Source organism: Natator depressus, chromosome 7 (assembly GCF_965152275.1).
Source record: "Natator depressus isolate rNatDep1 chromosome 7, rNatDep2.hap1, whole genome shotgun sequence".
In the NCBI taxonomy this organism is placed as follows: domain Eukaryota; kingdom Metazoa; phylum Chordata; order Testudines; family Cheloniidae; genus Natator; species Natator depressus.
The window spans coordinates 121517850-121531221 of NC_134240.1; the positions used below are offsets into that span (position 1 = coordinate 121517850).

At 56.1% G+C, this 13372-nt stretch overlaps 2 protein-coding genes across 6 annotated transcripts in view; one reads left to right on the top strand and one right to left on the bottom strand.

Moving 5' to 3' along the window:
• POLL (DNA polymerase lambda) overlaps positions 1-1881 on the bottom strand; it is a 20753-nt gene extending 18872 nt beyond the window's left edge. Inside the window, exons 1-2 of one of the 4 annotated variants that reach the window (XM_074959485.1) lie at positions 1825-1841; positions 583-832 (exon numbers count right to left, since the gene is read on the bottom strand). The gene's annotated coding sequence lies outside the window, so the exon portion shown is untranslated. Of the gene's footprint in view, positions 1-582; positions 1229-1824 lie in introns of those variants that run through there. The other 3 variants (XM_074959484.1, XM_074959483.1, XM_074959487.1) reach the window with 3 other exon arrangements.
• On the top strand, positions 1869-13372 carry DPCD (deleted in primary ciliary dyskinesia homolog (mouse)). Of its 2 annotated transcripts, none has more exons than XM_074959488.1 (6): positions 1869-1997; positions 2836-2916; positions 3656-3780; positions 4678-4811; positions 11781-11883; positions 13225-13372. In XM_074959488.1, the coding sequence occupies exons 1-6, from the start codon at positions 1934-1936 to the stop codon at positions 13327-13329; spliced, it is 612 nt and encodes a 203-aa protein (XP_074815589.1). In that variant the 5' UTR covers positions 1869-1933; the 3' UTR covers positions 13330-13372. The 2 variants fall into 2 exon arrangements, with proteins under 2 accessions (XP_074815589.1, XP_074815590.1); XM_074959489.1 differs by having other exon boundaries at positions 13137-13271.

Consider the following 13372-nt stretch of genomic DNA (forward strand, 5'->3'; position numbering starts at 1 on the left):
TGTTTCATGGTGTCTGTGTATATAATAATGTCTTCTGCAATTTCCACAGTATGCATCCGATGAAGTGAGCTGTAGCTCACGAAAGCTCATGCTCAAATAAATTGGTTAGTCTCTAAGGTGCCACAAGTACTCCTTTTCTTTTTGCGAATACAGACTAACACGGCTGTTACTCTGAAACATACCTGAAGAAACCCTTCTTGTTACTCTTAACATCTCTTGCTAGCTGCAGCTCCAGGTGCAATTTGGCCCTCCTGATTTCATTCCTACATGCCCGAGCAACATTTTTATACTCTTCCCTGGTCATTTGTCCAATCTTCCACTTCTTGTAAGCTTCTTTTTATGTTTAAGATCCGCAAGGATTTCACTGTTAAGCCAAGCTGGTCGCCTGCCATATTTACTATTCTTTCGACACATCGGGATGGTTTGTCCCTGTAACCTCAATAGGGATTCTTTGAAATACAGCCAGCTCTCCTGGACTCCTTTCCCCCTCATGTTATTCCCCCAGGGGATCCTACCCATCAGTTCCCTGAGGGAGTCAAAGTCTGTTTTCCTGAAGTCCAGGGTCCGTATTCTGCTGCTTACCTTTCTTCCCTGTGTCAGGATCCTGAACTCGACCAACTCATGGTCACTGCCTCCCAGATTCCCATCCACTTTTGCTTCCCCTACTAATTCTTCCCGGTTTGTGAGAAGCAGGTCAAGAAAAGCTCTCCCCCTAGTTGGCTCCTCCAGCACTTGTACCAGGAAATTGTCCCCTACAGTTTCCAAAACCTTCCTGGATTGTCTGTGCACCGCTGTAGTGCTCTCCCAGCAGATATCAGGATGATTAAATTACCTTTGGTAAATGAAATAACCAAACAATCATTCATTTTCTGATATAGCTGTAAAACTCATCTGAAAAGTTTTCAAAATAAATACTGTTTTAAAATGTATAGTGTGCACCTTCTAAAAACGAAACCTCCATCGATCTCTGAGTTGTGAAGAATATGTATTAAGATTGTAAGAACCAAAAAGAATGCACTTTTACATAGAAAACCATGATTAAATCGAGTCTTCCTGACCAGTGATTTAAATCAAATCCACCCTGGCAACCAGTGATTTGGAGGCCTCTATCTCTGGGTCCCAACCCTGAATCCCGCGCTCAGCACTTACTGAGGACCAGACCCCTTTAGGGGACCTCATGCCAGGGCCCCAAAAACGGCCACAGCACTGTGGGAAGCACAGGCTGATGGGCTGAGCCACCCACTCCCCTGCTTGCACCCCACCCAATTCCACCATCGAGGGGTGACGCCCCAAAACCCCACAGTGGGGATGGGTGGGACTGGGGCGGGGCCACCCCAACATCCCAGTAAGGTCGGACAAGGGGCCCCACACCTAGGGAGGGGAGAAAGGACCCCCGGTACCCCACACTGGGGGGAGGGACCCCAGCTTGAAGGGGAAGAGGGGGGAAGGGTCCCCAGCCCTGGGGGACAGGGGGAGAAGGGGCTCCCATACCCCACACTTAGGGGAGGGACCCCAGCTTGAGGGGGGAGGGGAGAGAAGGGGCCCCAGCCCTGGGGGCGGGGGGAGAAGGGGCCCCCATACTGGGGGGAGGGACCCCAGCTTGAGGGGGGAGGGGAGAAGGGGCCCCAGCCCTGGAGGCGGGGGGAGAAGGACCCCTGGTACCCCACACTGGGGGGAGGGGCCCCAGCCCTGGGGGACGGGGGGAGAAGGGGCTCCCATACCCCACACTGGGGGGAGGGTCCCCAGCCCTGGGGGGGGGGGGGGGGGCGGGAGACCCCCTCCCCCCGCCGGAGGAACCAGCCCCGCCCCTCCCCCGCCACTTACTGCTCGGGCGGGCCCGGAGGAGGCCGGGGAGGGGGCGGGGCTTCGCGCGCGCGGCGCTTCCGGGTCCGGCGGAAGCTGCCGGTTGCCATGGGGACGCGGCCTAGCCGCCATGGCGGGGCCGAGCTGGCTGGAGCGGCTGCGCGGGGCCCGCAAGACTGCGCTGCTGCAAGACGGTACCGGGGGGGCTCGGGCCGGGCGGGACCTGGAGCCGCGGACACGCGGGGCCGGGCCCAGGCCCCCCGAGCCCATCGCCAGCCCCGCCCGGCAGGCCGGGGCCGCTGGGGTCCAGGCGTGGGGGGAGGGGCTGGGGATGCTGGGGGACGGGCGGGGGCCAGGGGGGAGGGGCAGGGATGATGGGGGACGGGTGGGGGCCAGGGCACATGGGGGAGGGGCAGGGGCCAGGGGGGAGGGGCAGGGATGATGGGGGACGGGTGGGGGCCAGGGCATATGGGGGATGATGGGCGGGGGCCAGGGGGGAGGGGCAGGGCATATGGGGGACGGATGGGGGAGGGGCAAGGGCCAGGGGGGAGGAGTAGGGGTGATGGGGGAGGGGCGGGGGCCAGGGCATATGGGGGATGATGATGGGGGACGGGTGGGGGAGGGGCGGGGGCCAGGAGGGAGGGGCAGGGATGATGGGGGACGGGTGGGGGAGGGGCGGGGGCCAGGAGGGAGGGGCAGGGATGATGGGGGACGGGTGGGGGCCAGGGCACATGGGGGAGGGGCAGGGGCACATGGGGGAGGGGCAGGGATGATGGGGGACGGGTAGGGGCCAGGGCATATGGGGGATGATGGGGGACGGGTGGGGGCCAGGGCACATGGGGGAGGGGCAGGGGCCAGGGGGGAGGGGCAGGGATGATGGGGGACGGGTAGGGGCCAGGGCATATGGGGGATGATGGGGGATGGGTAGGGGCCAGGGCATATGGGGGATGATGGGGGAGGGGCGGGGGCCGGGGCACATGGGATGGGGAGGGGGCCCTGGGTCTGGCCTCACCTTGCCCCTGTTGTGTGTAGGGAAGAGGAAGGTCCATTACCTGTTTGAGGATGGGCTGGAGATGGCTGAGGAGTACGACCTGAAGACCAGCCAGCTGCTGGGTAAGTGAGAGGTTCCCCCCCGCAGCTCCTGGCCCCTGCCCCTGAGCTGGCCCCGGAGTTGCCCTTACTAATAACCCCCCCCACCCCCCCCAGCCTGGTGCAGCAGGAATATGTCGCGAGACGGGCGGTTGGCCAGGCTGCAGCCTTTCCCCCGGCGTGCTGCAGTCAGTTCTGCCAGGGGTTACCTGCCTGCAATGCCCAGTGACTTGAGCAGGGTCAGCCCAGCTGTGAATGAGAGCGGAGCTGGGCCCAGGCAGCTCTGACGTCCGTGCCACGGTGGGGAACCTCTCCCCCAAACAGCAGCACTGCTGCCATACGGAATTCAGCATGGCAGAATGGCACGGCCATTTGCAGTAGCCGAGGCTGCAGGGCAGGAACACGTACCTTGGTGAAAAGTGCCACAGGGGCTTCAGTCGCCTCAGGTGGTCACGCTTTTGGTTTTATGTCTCCCTCCAAAGTCAGCCTCTCCAACACCTGTTGTGAACGTAGAGTATTGATTCAGTACCATCTCACAAAGCAGAGCTCCTGAGTCACTGACCCCACAGGCTGAGTTCAGCTGCATGGGGAGCAGCTGGTGGTCATCTGCCCTTCGGGGGAAAGGACTATGCTGGTCATGGGAATGAGACTCCATCAGCCCCCTTGTCTGATGTAGCCAAGGCTCTGGCTGAGGTGTTTGCTGGGATTTTTCACCAAAGTGCAACTTAAAGAAAAGGGGTGACCCTTCTTCTTTCCTCCACAGCTAGAAAGTGGCGAGAGAAGAATGCTCTGGGGAGCTGCGGCAAGTGGCAGGTTGAGGTGGGAGAGCCGACCATGTACCCTGGGGGGGCGCTGGAATCGGAGCTCATAAAGGAAAGCAGCTCCAGTGTACGTAAGGTGGTCCTGCTCACTAGACCCACAGCCTCATGAACTGCAACCAGTGAGTGGCTAGGAGGCTGAGGTTATGACTTATCTCCAGGGATTTGTAGGGCTGTCAGGGTAGAACTCCAAACTCTCGGGACACCTCTCAGCCGGGTTAGGACTCAAATCTTTGGCATCCAGAAGGTGGGGGACTGGGGAGAAAAGGGAAGGCCTTACTGTTTCCAAGGGACCTGTAGGTTTCCTGAGTGGAGGACTCTCCTTTATTGCCCTGCTGGCTGCCTCAGTCTGTCTGTCTTCCATGAAGCGGCTTGAAAGGGCATCTGGAAATGCCAGTGAGTGTAAAGCACTGAGAAGGTGACAGCTCCAGTCGCAGCTATTACACACCTGCAGTGCTTTATGCTGGTGGGTCAAGCCTCCCGGGAGGGATGGGGGGGTGGTCTCTCTTTGTCTCCATTCTACAGCTGAGGAAATAGAGGCCCGCAGACATGCCCAGGGCAGTACAAGTTAGTGGCAAAACTAGACCTAGACTCCAGCAGTTGTGGATTTTTGCCCACGCTGCTGCTGTTACCCTTCCCATGAGGAAAGGCAGTGGGCAGTTCCTGGAGAGCCTGAGGCCAGATTTCCTTGTACCAATGGCAGCATAAGTCTCCCCGGCCCACCTACTCAGTGGGAGAGTGATCTAGAGGAAACCTACCCTCATGGACCCTGATCAGCAGCAGTGCAGGTGCTGCCATGGGAACAGTTGGAGAGAGTGCAGGAAACTCTCTGGGTGCCTCATCACAGGCTCCATATTCAGACTGGAGTGCCTGTCTGACACTCCTGGCCCCAGTCAGTAACCTTAGCATGTAACCCCGGGAGCCCATCCTAGCTGTGTCCCATCAGACATGTCTGTGTTTGCTGTAGCCCATCTTCATGAGGAGGGACACTCAGACCAGTTTCCAGTGGCGGATCCGGAACCTACCCTACCCCAAAGAGGTCTACAGCGTCTCTGTGGAGAAGGATCAGCGCTGCTGTGTTGTCCGTACCACCAACAAGAAGTCAGTAAGCACAGCACTGTCTTCAGCAAAACCTCCTGGCTTGTTTTGGTTGGTGTGGGAGAGAGCTAGAGGCGGAATAGGTGATCAGACAGGGGAGATGTTCTCTCCAGCCTCTGGAGCAGAGTGGGGGGGCCTGAGCAATTTCTTGGCTGCTTTATACACATGGCTTTGCAGACCCCCTCATCCCCACCACTAGTCAATTCTTAAGCTCCCCAAACTGTTCTTTTGCTGCACCTCAGTCCTGTCCTGCAGCACTCTCTGGTATTCAGGCCTGGGTCCCTGAACATACCCTAGGCAGTGGTTCCTCCTTTCCTCTTCCCTAGACTGGGGCCACCCTCAATTAATGCACCTCAGGTATAACCAGAGGGTCAGAGGGTTCACTGATCTCTCTTCTGAGGCCAAGCTGCATGGGGAGGAGGGGCATTATACCTTTGAAAGTGTAATGCCTCTTGTGCCCCAATATGGTGGAGCAAACTGCAGAGTGCATCTCTAATGGATGTGGCCAGTCCTCCCCCAGCACAGCTCCCCCTGCCCTTCATGGGGGCACTGTAAGTACCACTGACCAATCCCGCTGCCTGAGGAAGGGCTTCCTCTACCCTCTCTGTACTGTAACGAACCCTCTAGTGACCATGAGATAGAATCTGGAGCTGGGGCAGATCCAGGACCCCTCCCAGCCAGCTCCCTGCTGCTCGCAACTCTCCCCAGTTCAGTAGCCTCTTCAGCTGTCAGTAACCTGGGGCTTGCTCCCTCTCCTAGATCGCCAATGTAAAATTGGCCCTACCCTGATCTGGGGGGTTCCCTCTCCTGGATACATCCCCGTAACTTGATATTGAGACGCTAATCAAATTAATCAAGTCAGGGTACCTGAAGCCACAGGAGGAGACTGTACTCAAGGGCCATTGGAACTACCCGGATTGGGGGTGGGGACGCAGCCAGCTGCAGACAGGTGCCTCAGTTACCCCCAAACAAGTCAACTTTCTGATCTAGAAGTAAAGAATGCAACCAGTGACGAAGCCAGCCTGGATCTGCTATGGGTAGGGAGGAGCTGTCAGAATAAAGGGAAGCTTAGGTCTGTCCACAGAGCAGTGGGGAGCGAGCCCCCAGCCCGGGAAGACAGACTCGCATGATCTTGGCTTGAGCCAGCACACTAACAGCAGCAGGGGGGATGTTGCAGCGGGGCCCTCAAGCCCACCCGAGCCCCTGGCTCTGAGCAGGGGTGGCTAGCCCAGGTATCCTCTGGAGCTACAGTGTCCACGCTGCTGTTTCTAGCCTGCTAGCGCAAGTGTCTCTCCTCCATGTAGACGTACCCCTTGATACCTGCGGCAGCCCCTCGCTTGTTAAATATAATTCCCTGCTGTATAATGACTTGGTGCTTTGTGCACCGAATGAGACCAGCTCTGCTCCAAAGCGGTTACAGTCTGGGTTCAGACACAGGCCTGCAGTCATGGGGAGAGGAGGAAATTCTCTTCCCCTCCATGTGCGAAAGGGGCTACTTGCAAATGGGGGACATTCGAGGGGTTGCTTAGCAGGAGCCGGAGGCAGCTGCCTTGTTCTGCTCTTCTCCATCTCCCTACACTGTCGCTGTAGACAGAGAGAAATGAGTTTACTGGGGAGAAACCCACCCTGGAATTGCCCTGCTTAGCACCCAAGCCTTTCTAGTCCAGCTCCTCGTAACTGGCTGTAGGTGGCGCTGTTGCCAAATAACTGTTCCTTTCTCTTCCGATCCGCCACTCGGGACATTTAACAAGGCCTGCTCCGAAGCAAAGGAGACCAAGTGGCGGTAGTAACCCTCCTCTGCCAAGTACCCCCCGCAGTCCCAGAGAGGGGGGTATGGGGGGATGCACTAGGAACAGGACATGGCCACCCCTCCGCATTTAATAACCATAGTGTCGGTAGGATGGGGGCAGAGGTGCCTTTGCTCCCAAGGAAGTGCTGAGCATTTGGGGTTCTCAGCCTGGGGAGGTGCAGGCTGAATCCACACAACTGGGACGCGAGGGGGAAGAGTGGCCAGTTACTCAGACAGAACCACGTCTCTGGGGATAAACTGATGAGCTGCCTCATACACAGCCAGGCTCATCATTTCTGCCTGGGCTCCACATCGTGCAGCTCAGGTTTGTTCCACCTGCTTGGAGCACTGAGCAGGGTTCAGGTGACTGTCTCCCACGCCCTCAAGGTGTTGGGTTGTAGAGGGGTTTCTATGCAGAGGCGGCAACCCTTCCTTTGGCCTCTGGAGAGCTGTTTGAGTGACAAGAATGGCAACATTTCTGCTGCAGGCCAACCTGGGCCCATGCATAGAGGTTTGCACATGCGTGTACATTTGCCCATTTTCACCTTGAAACTCGTTCACCAGCTGGAAGGGGAGAGAGGGGGCGGGCGGACAGGGATATTCACAAATGCTTGGGATAGCGTGAGTGGTTGTGCACAGGAGTACTGAAGTGACAGGCCATTTCATTAAGCTGGAGGGAAGGACCCTCACTGAATGGGCAGCGGTAGATGACTGCTGCTAGGACCTAGAAGTGATTTCATCAGAGCCTCGCCTGTCAGTCACTTAACTAGTAGCCTTGGAGTTGAAATTGGCCGTGTCCAACCTCTTATCTAGGGTTTGAACCGGCTCCCCTTCAAATCAATGGGCGTCCTTCCCTTCGCTGCAGTGGGTTCTGGCTCAGGCCTTGGCTGAGCACTGGCGTCGTGTTTGGTGCTGTACAGTAGAACACCAGCGTTACGAACTGACCAGTCAATCACACCCCTCATCTGGAACCGGACATATGGAACCAGGCAGCAGCAGAGACAAGAAAAAGGCAAATCTAGTGCAGTACTGTGTTAAACAAACTGCTTAAAAAAAAAAAAGCAGCATTTTTTCCCTGCTTAGTGAAGTTTCAAAGCTGTATGAAGTCAATGCTCAGTTGTAAACTCTGGAAAGAACCAGAACCTTTTGCTCAGAGTTCTGAACGTTTCCGAGTTATGAACAACCTCCATTCCCAAGGTGTTTCGTAACTCGGAGGTTCTACTGGACAGTCACAGGGCCTGACTTCGCAAGAGGCTGAACACCTTTAGTACTCCCTGGTGTTGGTGGCACTCAGTGGTCCTCTGGCTCTGGGAGGGTCACAAGCCTGTGGAGGACAATGTACTAGGAAAGACAACGTGCAATGCTCCAGGCAGCACATGTTCTCAAAAGGCGACTTCTCCTCCCACAGCAGGGAGAGTCAGGAGAGACTCTACTCAAGCCAGTATGGTTACGCAGCTCTAAAGCTAGCGAGAGATCAGAATCACACCCCAAGCCCATACAGATCAAGTACAGCCCTGGGGCAGCGCCTGGATTGTTATTTGTGTTTGGTGTGCGGGTTATTGTGGCAGCATGTTAAGGAGGGAGCTGAAAGTTGTTCGCCTGCAGCTGGAACTTCAGGTCACTCAGAAAGGGCTTCGTTTCAAACTGCCATGTTACCTCAATGACAGGTACCTTGGCCATGGCTGAGGAATCTTGCTGTGGAAATAAAGTTATAAGGATCTGAAAATTGCTCTCCTTAAAGGACATCAACTACACTGACCACGCTGCCCTGTGAGCACAAGCCAACCAGAGTGGGATCAGCCAAGAGTTTTACAGCTGTCTGTTTCGTGCTTTGGTTTTTAAATTAGTTTTCATTTGTTTCCTGCTGACTCTACGGCAAGCGTGTGCGGGTAGGAGCTAGGAGAAGTAGTTCTGGAAGTAGCAGCAGCTGAAGCAAGCTATGGAGCAGGCTAATGTCCCTTGTGGACAATTCGGATAGATCACTTGGTCCTAGGCCCCTGGTGCCCGACTCTATCCACCATAGCCAGTGGGAGCTCCATCACTGACTTCCTTGAGATGCATCAAGCCTCCTACAGATGACAGGTGCGTTGGGCACAATGCCTTAGGTAGATGAATTCTTCTGGATCCTGGATCCAGACCCTGCTTGACTAGTAATAAGCAGACAGTGGCAAAGGAAATGAATCCACAGGTGGTTAATGCACCATCACAGGAGAGAAATTAACCGCCCAAGAGTTCCCACAGCACTTGACACTTCAGTTAACTCCTTATACAGGGGAACAGCAGTTCAAAGGGGAGAGGTTCTGACTGGGGAGCAGTCGCTGCTGAATGTCTGGGCTCTCTGGCTCTAAGTCCTTCATTACTACATTGCAGTAAAGGTTTTTGTAAATAGAATTCTCTCTTCAAGTAAACCCATTTCAAACAAGACTAGCAATGAATTCACTTAAGCAGCATCTAGTCAAGGAGTGGCCTGAGAGTGCAGTTCCAACCTCTGCCACAAGGTGAGAGCCAAGGGCAGAGAATCCCAGTCACTCGAGCAGGGCTAACAAATCCATTTGCTGGCCTCTGAGCAAGAGCCACACACCCAACGCAAAGGGTGCTGGTAGCTTCTGCCCAGTCGCTCCCATTCCCTCTGGCCACGGGGAAGGCTGCTCAAGTGGGATTTGCCTAAAACCTCTTCTGTAAAATAAATCCATTAAAGTAAATTCTGAAAACAAAACCGCAAAGCTGCCTCCGCCCGCCCACCAAACCCGATTCAATTCTTGAAGCCAGAGGTAGCGGTAATGTTACAAGGAGGAGGGGGATGGCCAGGCAGATCTGGTTTCCTTTGATCTTGTCACAGATTTGAGTTTGAGGCCAGTCAAAGCCATTCTTCTCCCCTGTTCCTTAGTCCTGGGGCAGCAGAAGGCTGGTGTTTCCATTGATGGCTCCCAAGCCCTTTCAAACAGTGGGTTTTTCTGTGTACTGCAGTTTTTGTCTAAGCGGTAACACTTCCTTACCATGGCTTTGTGTTCATCTAATCTCTGCTGTTTAACCTTTGACACTTCCCTTATTATCCATGTCTGCCACCTTTCCCAAACACCGACAGCAGCGACAACACAGAATGGTTTGAGCCCTGCGGTAACAAACCGCTTGCATTCCTCCTGTGCGGGAGAGTCATTTGCCCTTTGTATCTGTTTTCACCAGGACTTGGAAAATAAACTAGCTGCACTTGGGGCAGAGGTAGAGAGACGCCGGGCTTCATGCAAAGCCAGCTTAATGGAGGTGAATCCCTCATGCTCTGACAGTAGGAAATAAACCCTTTTCCGGTCAGTTCGGGGCACCTTGGGGCCAGAAACATGTCAGTTTCACAGACCAATGGGGCTGCAGGCCTTGATGGAGGACGAAAGCCTGAAACCTCAACAAGGGCTGGAGGGAGGATGGAACCATCTCCATGGAGGGTGTCAGCACCCAGAGAGAGAGGATGGTTCAGCGTCAGCCAACAGGCCACAACGAGAGGCTTGTGGTTAAAGCCCCAGCAGCGGGAGCCACCAGAGTGGAGTTCCCGGCTATACTGGGCCAGACCAAAGATCCGTCTAGCCCAGTATCCTCCGTCTTCCAACAGTGGCCAATGCCAGGTGCTTCAGAGGGAATGAACAGAGCAGGCGACCATCAGGTGATCCATCCTGTCACCCATGGGGCGCTCTCTGCCTTACCTCAGGCAGGAACGTGAGGCTACGAGGACTTACTACAGTAGTGTCTTAATGGGCCACGTGCACCTACCTCCTCCCCTCCCTGGAGAAGTTTCTGCTCCTGCACACAGCGTAAAGCTCCCCAGGCTACTCTGTGAAGCTGTTCTTGGTTCTGGCTGCCCAGCCGAGAGTGGAGAACAGAGCCAGCTGCTGCCCCTTTCTCCACCCCCTTGCTGGCCCAGACGCCCTCAGCTGGAATGCAGTGTAGCAGCAATGGCAGCGTGAGGGGGACTGCACGGAGAGGTGTCAAGAAGCAGGCTGCCGACAGTCCCTTTTTGTAGGGGGCCAGCACAATCACCCCTGGAATCCTGTGTCCCAAGAGTGGCACCACGTCACCAGAGAGCTTGACAGAGTCCAGGCAGTTCCGAGACGAACAACAGAAACGAGTGGGGGACTGGACGGCTTGATTCAAACAACTGAACGTTTATGGCTCCCGGAAGAGACGGCCAAGCAGTGGAGATGCTGCGACAACTATTTCAAGAAGAGAGGAATGATTTAGGATGGGCCAAGGGGAGAACTAGGCGGGATGAGATCGGGTGAATAAAGGGGTGAGTTTGAGGTTCAGGAGTAAGGAGACCCTCCTGAGCCACCAGAGCTGACACCTGACTAGTTCCCCAGGGGATGAGAGCTCCAGCCATGGAGACATTTAAAGCCAGATGTGACCAAATACTTGAAGGCACAAGCCTGCACTGAGCCCCAGGTGATGGGCTAGTTGGGACCCAAGGAGCTTTTCATTTGGATTTCTATGGCTATGAGTTCAGGTCCTGAAGCAAGCCCCTCCCTGAGCCTGGAGAGAGCAGCAGACACGCCAAGGGACATATGGACCAGCCAGTAACGCTGCACTTGAGGAGCGTTGGGTGCCTCCCTTCCCTTGGGAGCACTGCTGTCCCCTCTGCGCCGAGCAGATGCACTGTACTCCGTGCACCTTGCCAGGCCATGCCCCGGTGATAGCCGAGGAGGCAGAACTCCATCTCGGAGCCCTTGCGCTGAGACAGTGGGAAGCCCAAGGCCCTGCCTGCCTCGGCCCCTCGTTCTCCATCTGCTCGGCAGCTCGGGCAGGATCCGGAGAAGTCAGTTTCTGGGACACGCTTGGCTCAAAGGATGCAGCTGTGGCAGCAGCTCGCCTCTTGCTACAAAACCGTGGACTTGCAAAAGCATCTAGAGTGAGTCTGGCCTGGGCCCCCTCCTGAGCCTTTTCAAGAGCGTCCGCTCTGTTCACATCCCTCCATTTCTGGGTTCCCCACAGCAGACAGCTGGGGTCTGATTGGCAGAAGTGCTGAGCCCCTGCAGCGAGGCTCCTCACCACAGATCAGTGGCCACTTCTGAAGGCTTTGGCCCAAGGGAGGTGCAGGGAGGGCTCTGGCTGAGGGGCGTTGGAGCAGACGTCACCTCACTGGTGTGCACTTTGTGCAGGACAGAATTTTAGTCTCTCCCCTCGCTTGTGCTTATGTGCAGGTATTTCAAGAAGTTCCCCATTCCTGACCTGGACAGATTCCAGCTTCCCCTGGACGCGGCTGCCCTGAGCTTCACTTATGCCAATGCCACCCTGATTATCACGGTGAGATTCCAGCCCGCGTGGGAATACTCAGCCCTGAGCTTTACATCCTCCGTTTCACAGCTAAGGAAAGGGAGGCCGAGAGAAGAGATTTGCCCGTGGTCACAGGGGATCCAGTGCCAGAGCTCACCTGCCCGACAGGGGGGTCTGCGTGGCAGAATCACGGACGCTTGTACGGTATCTTTGAGAGCCCATGTGTGTGCTGACAGTCCGCCCATTGCTAGGCAGCCCTTGGGCGCAGGGACATGTTCTCTGCCTAGAGAAGCTCAGTCTGAAGAGCACAAGGTGTTACCGAAGGGCCTTCTCCAATGCTGCCCCAAGGCCTGGAACATGCCCCTTCCTGTGGCAGCAAACTCGTCCCCTCCCCAGCTCACTTTTCCTGGGAGGCCCATCAGTGTTACTGCCAGGTGCGGGGCTGGTCTCGCGCTCTCACACACAGGGTCACCCAGTGCTTTGGGCATGGGAGGATGTGCCAGCTCTGCAATGAGACATCTGTGGGCAAACAGAATAGGAGCTAAAGGTACTCACCAGCTGGCGGGGAGGGAGTGGCTGCCTGCAGCCATCAGAGGCCAAATGGTCCCCTTAGAGCTGCAGCTCCTTGTCTGTCCCAAACTGAGAAGGCCAGCAACCAGCAAAGTCTGCTGGGAAAGGATCCTGGTCAAGAGTGAACTCAAGGCAGTGTTCAGGGCCCTCTGCTGCTCCAGAAGAACTAGGCCAGCTGGACCATCCTGTAGCTCTTGTCTGACCTGCCTCCCACAGGCTAGGGCATTTCCCCACTGATCCCTGCATCCGGCTCCTTAGGCTGTAGCTGACAAGGGAGCTCCCAGGAAGATGCTGGCCCTGGGCAGGGGTCTCCAGCTCCCTGCCCTCCAGCACCAACACAAAATCTGTTACAAACCTCGGTCAAGAATTCAGCTTGCACTGAAACTTTCCAGGCTGCTGCTTCCCAGGGCTCCCTCCTGCTTCGCTGCTCATTGCGGTGCACGAGGAAGTTCCTTCCCCATGGCCGGGGCGGTACCCACTTTGGGGATAAGGGGGAGATGCAGGGTTCTCGAGGTCAACCTGTCACCTTCTGCCTGTACGATAAAACCCATCCCAAATCATGGCCAATGGTCCCTAGCCAGGGTGCTGCCCCCTTGCTCCAGCAGGCACCAGTTGGATACAGGCAGGCGGCAAAAGAGGCACTTTCACATTGCTCTCCCCCTGGATCCATGCTGCCAGGCAGGAAGCTGCTAATGAAGATGCTTCTCTCACAGTCTCAGCTTAACTAAGCTGCTTGAAGGGGCTAGCCATGCAGTGCCGGTCTGAATGGGAGCACTGAGCAGCCGTGTCTCTTCCCTGCAGTACCGGAAGCCCCAGGAGATCCTGGCTGTGGAAGAAGAGCTGCAGAAGGAGCTGAAGAAGATCAAGGCAGCTAACGATGGGGACGGGGAGTGCAAGACCCAGTAGGCGATGGCTACAGGGGGGTTGGGGCAGAACCGTGCACTATTTA

Coding starts and splice junctions, on each gene's coding strand:
- DPCD (XM_074959488.1), top strand. CDS start 1,934: ATGGCGGGGCCGAGCTGGCTGGAGCGGCTGCGCGGGGCCCGCAAGACT. Junction 1,998..2,835: donor GACTGCGCTGCTGCAAGACG/GTACCGGGGGGG, acceptor TGTTGTGTGTAG/GGAAGAGGAAGGTCCATTAC. Junction 3,781..4,677: donor TAAAGGAAAGCAGCTCCAGT/GTACGTAAGGTG, acceptor TGTTTGCTGTAG/CCCATCTTCATGAGGAGGGA.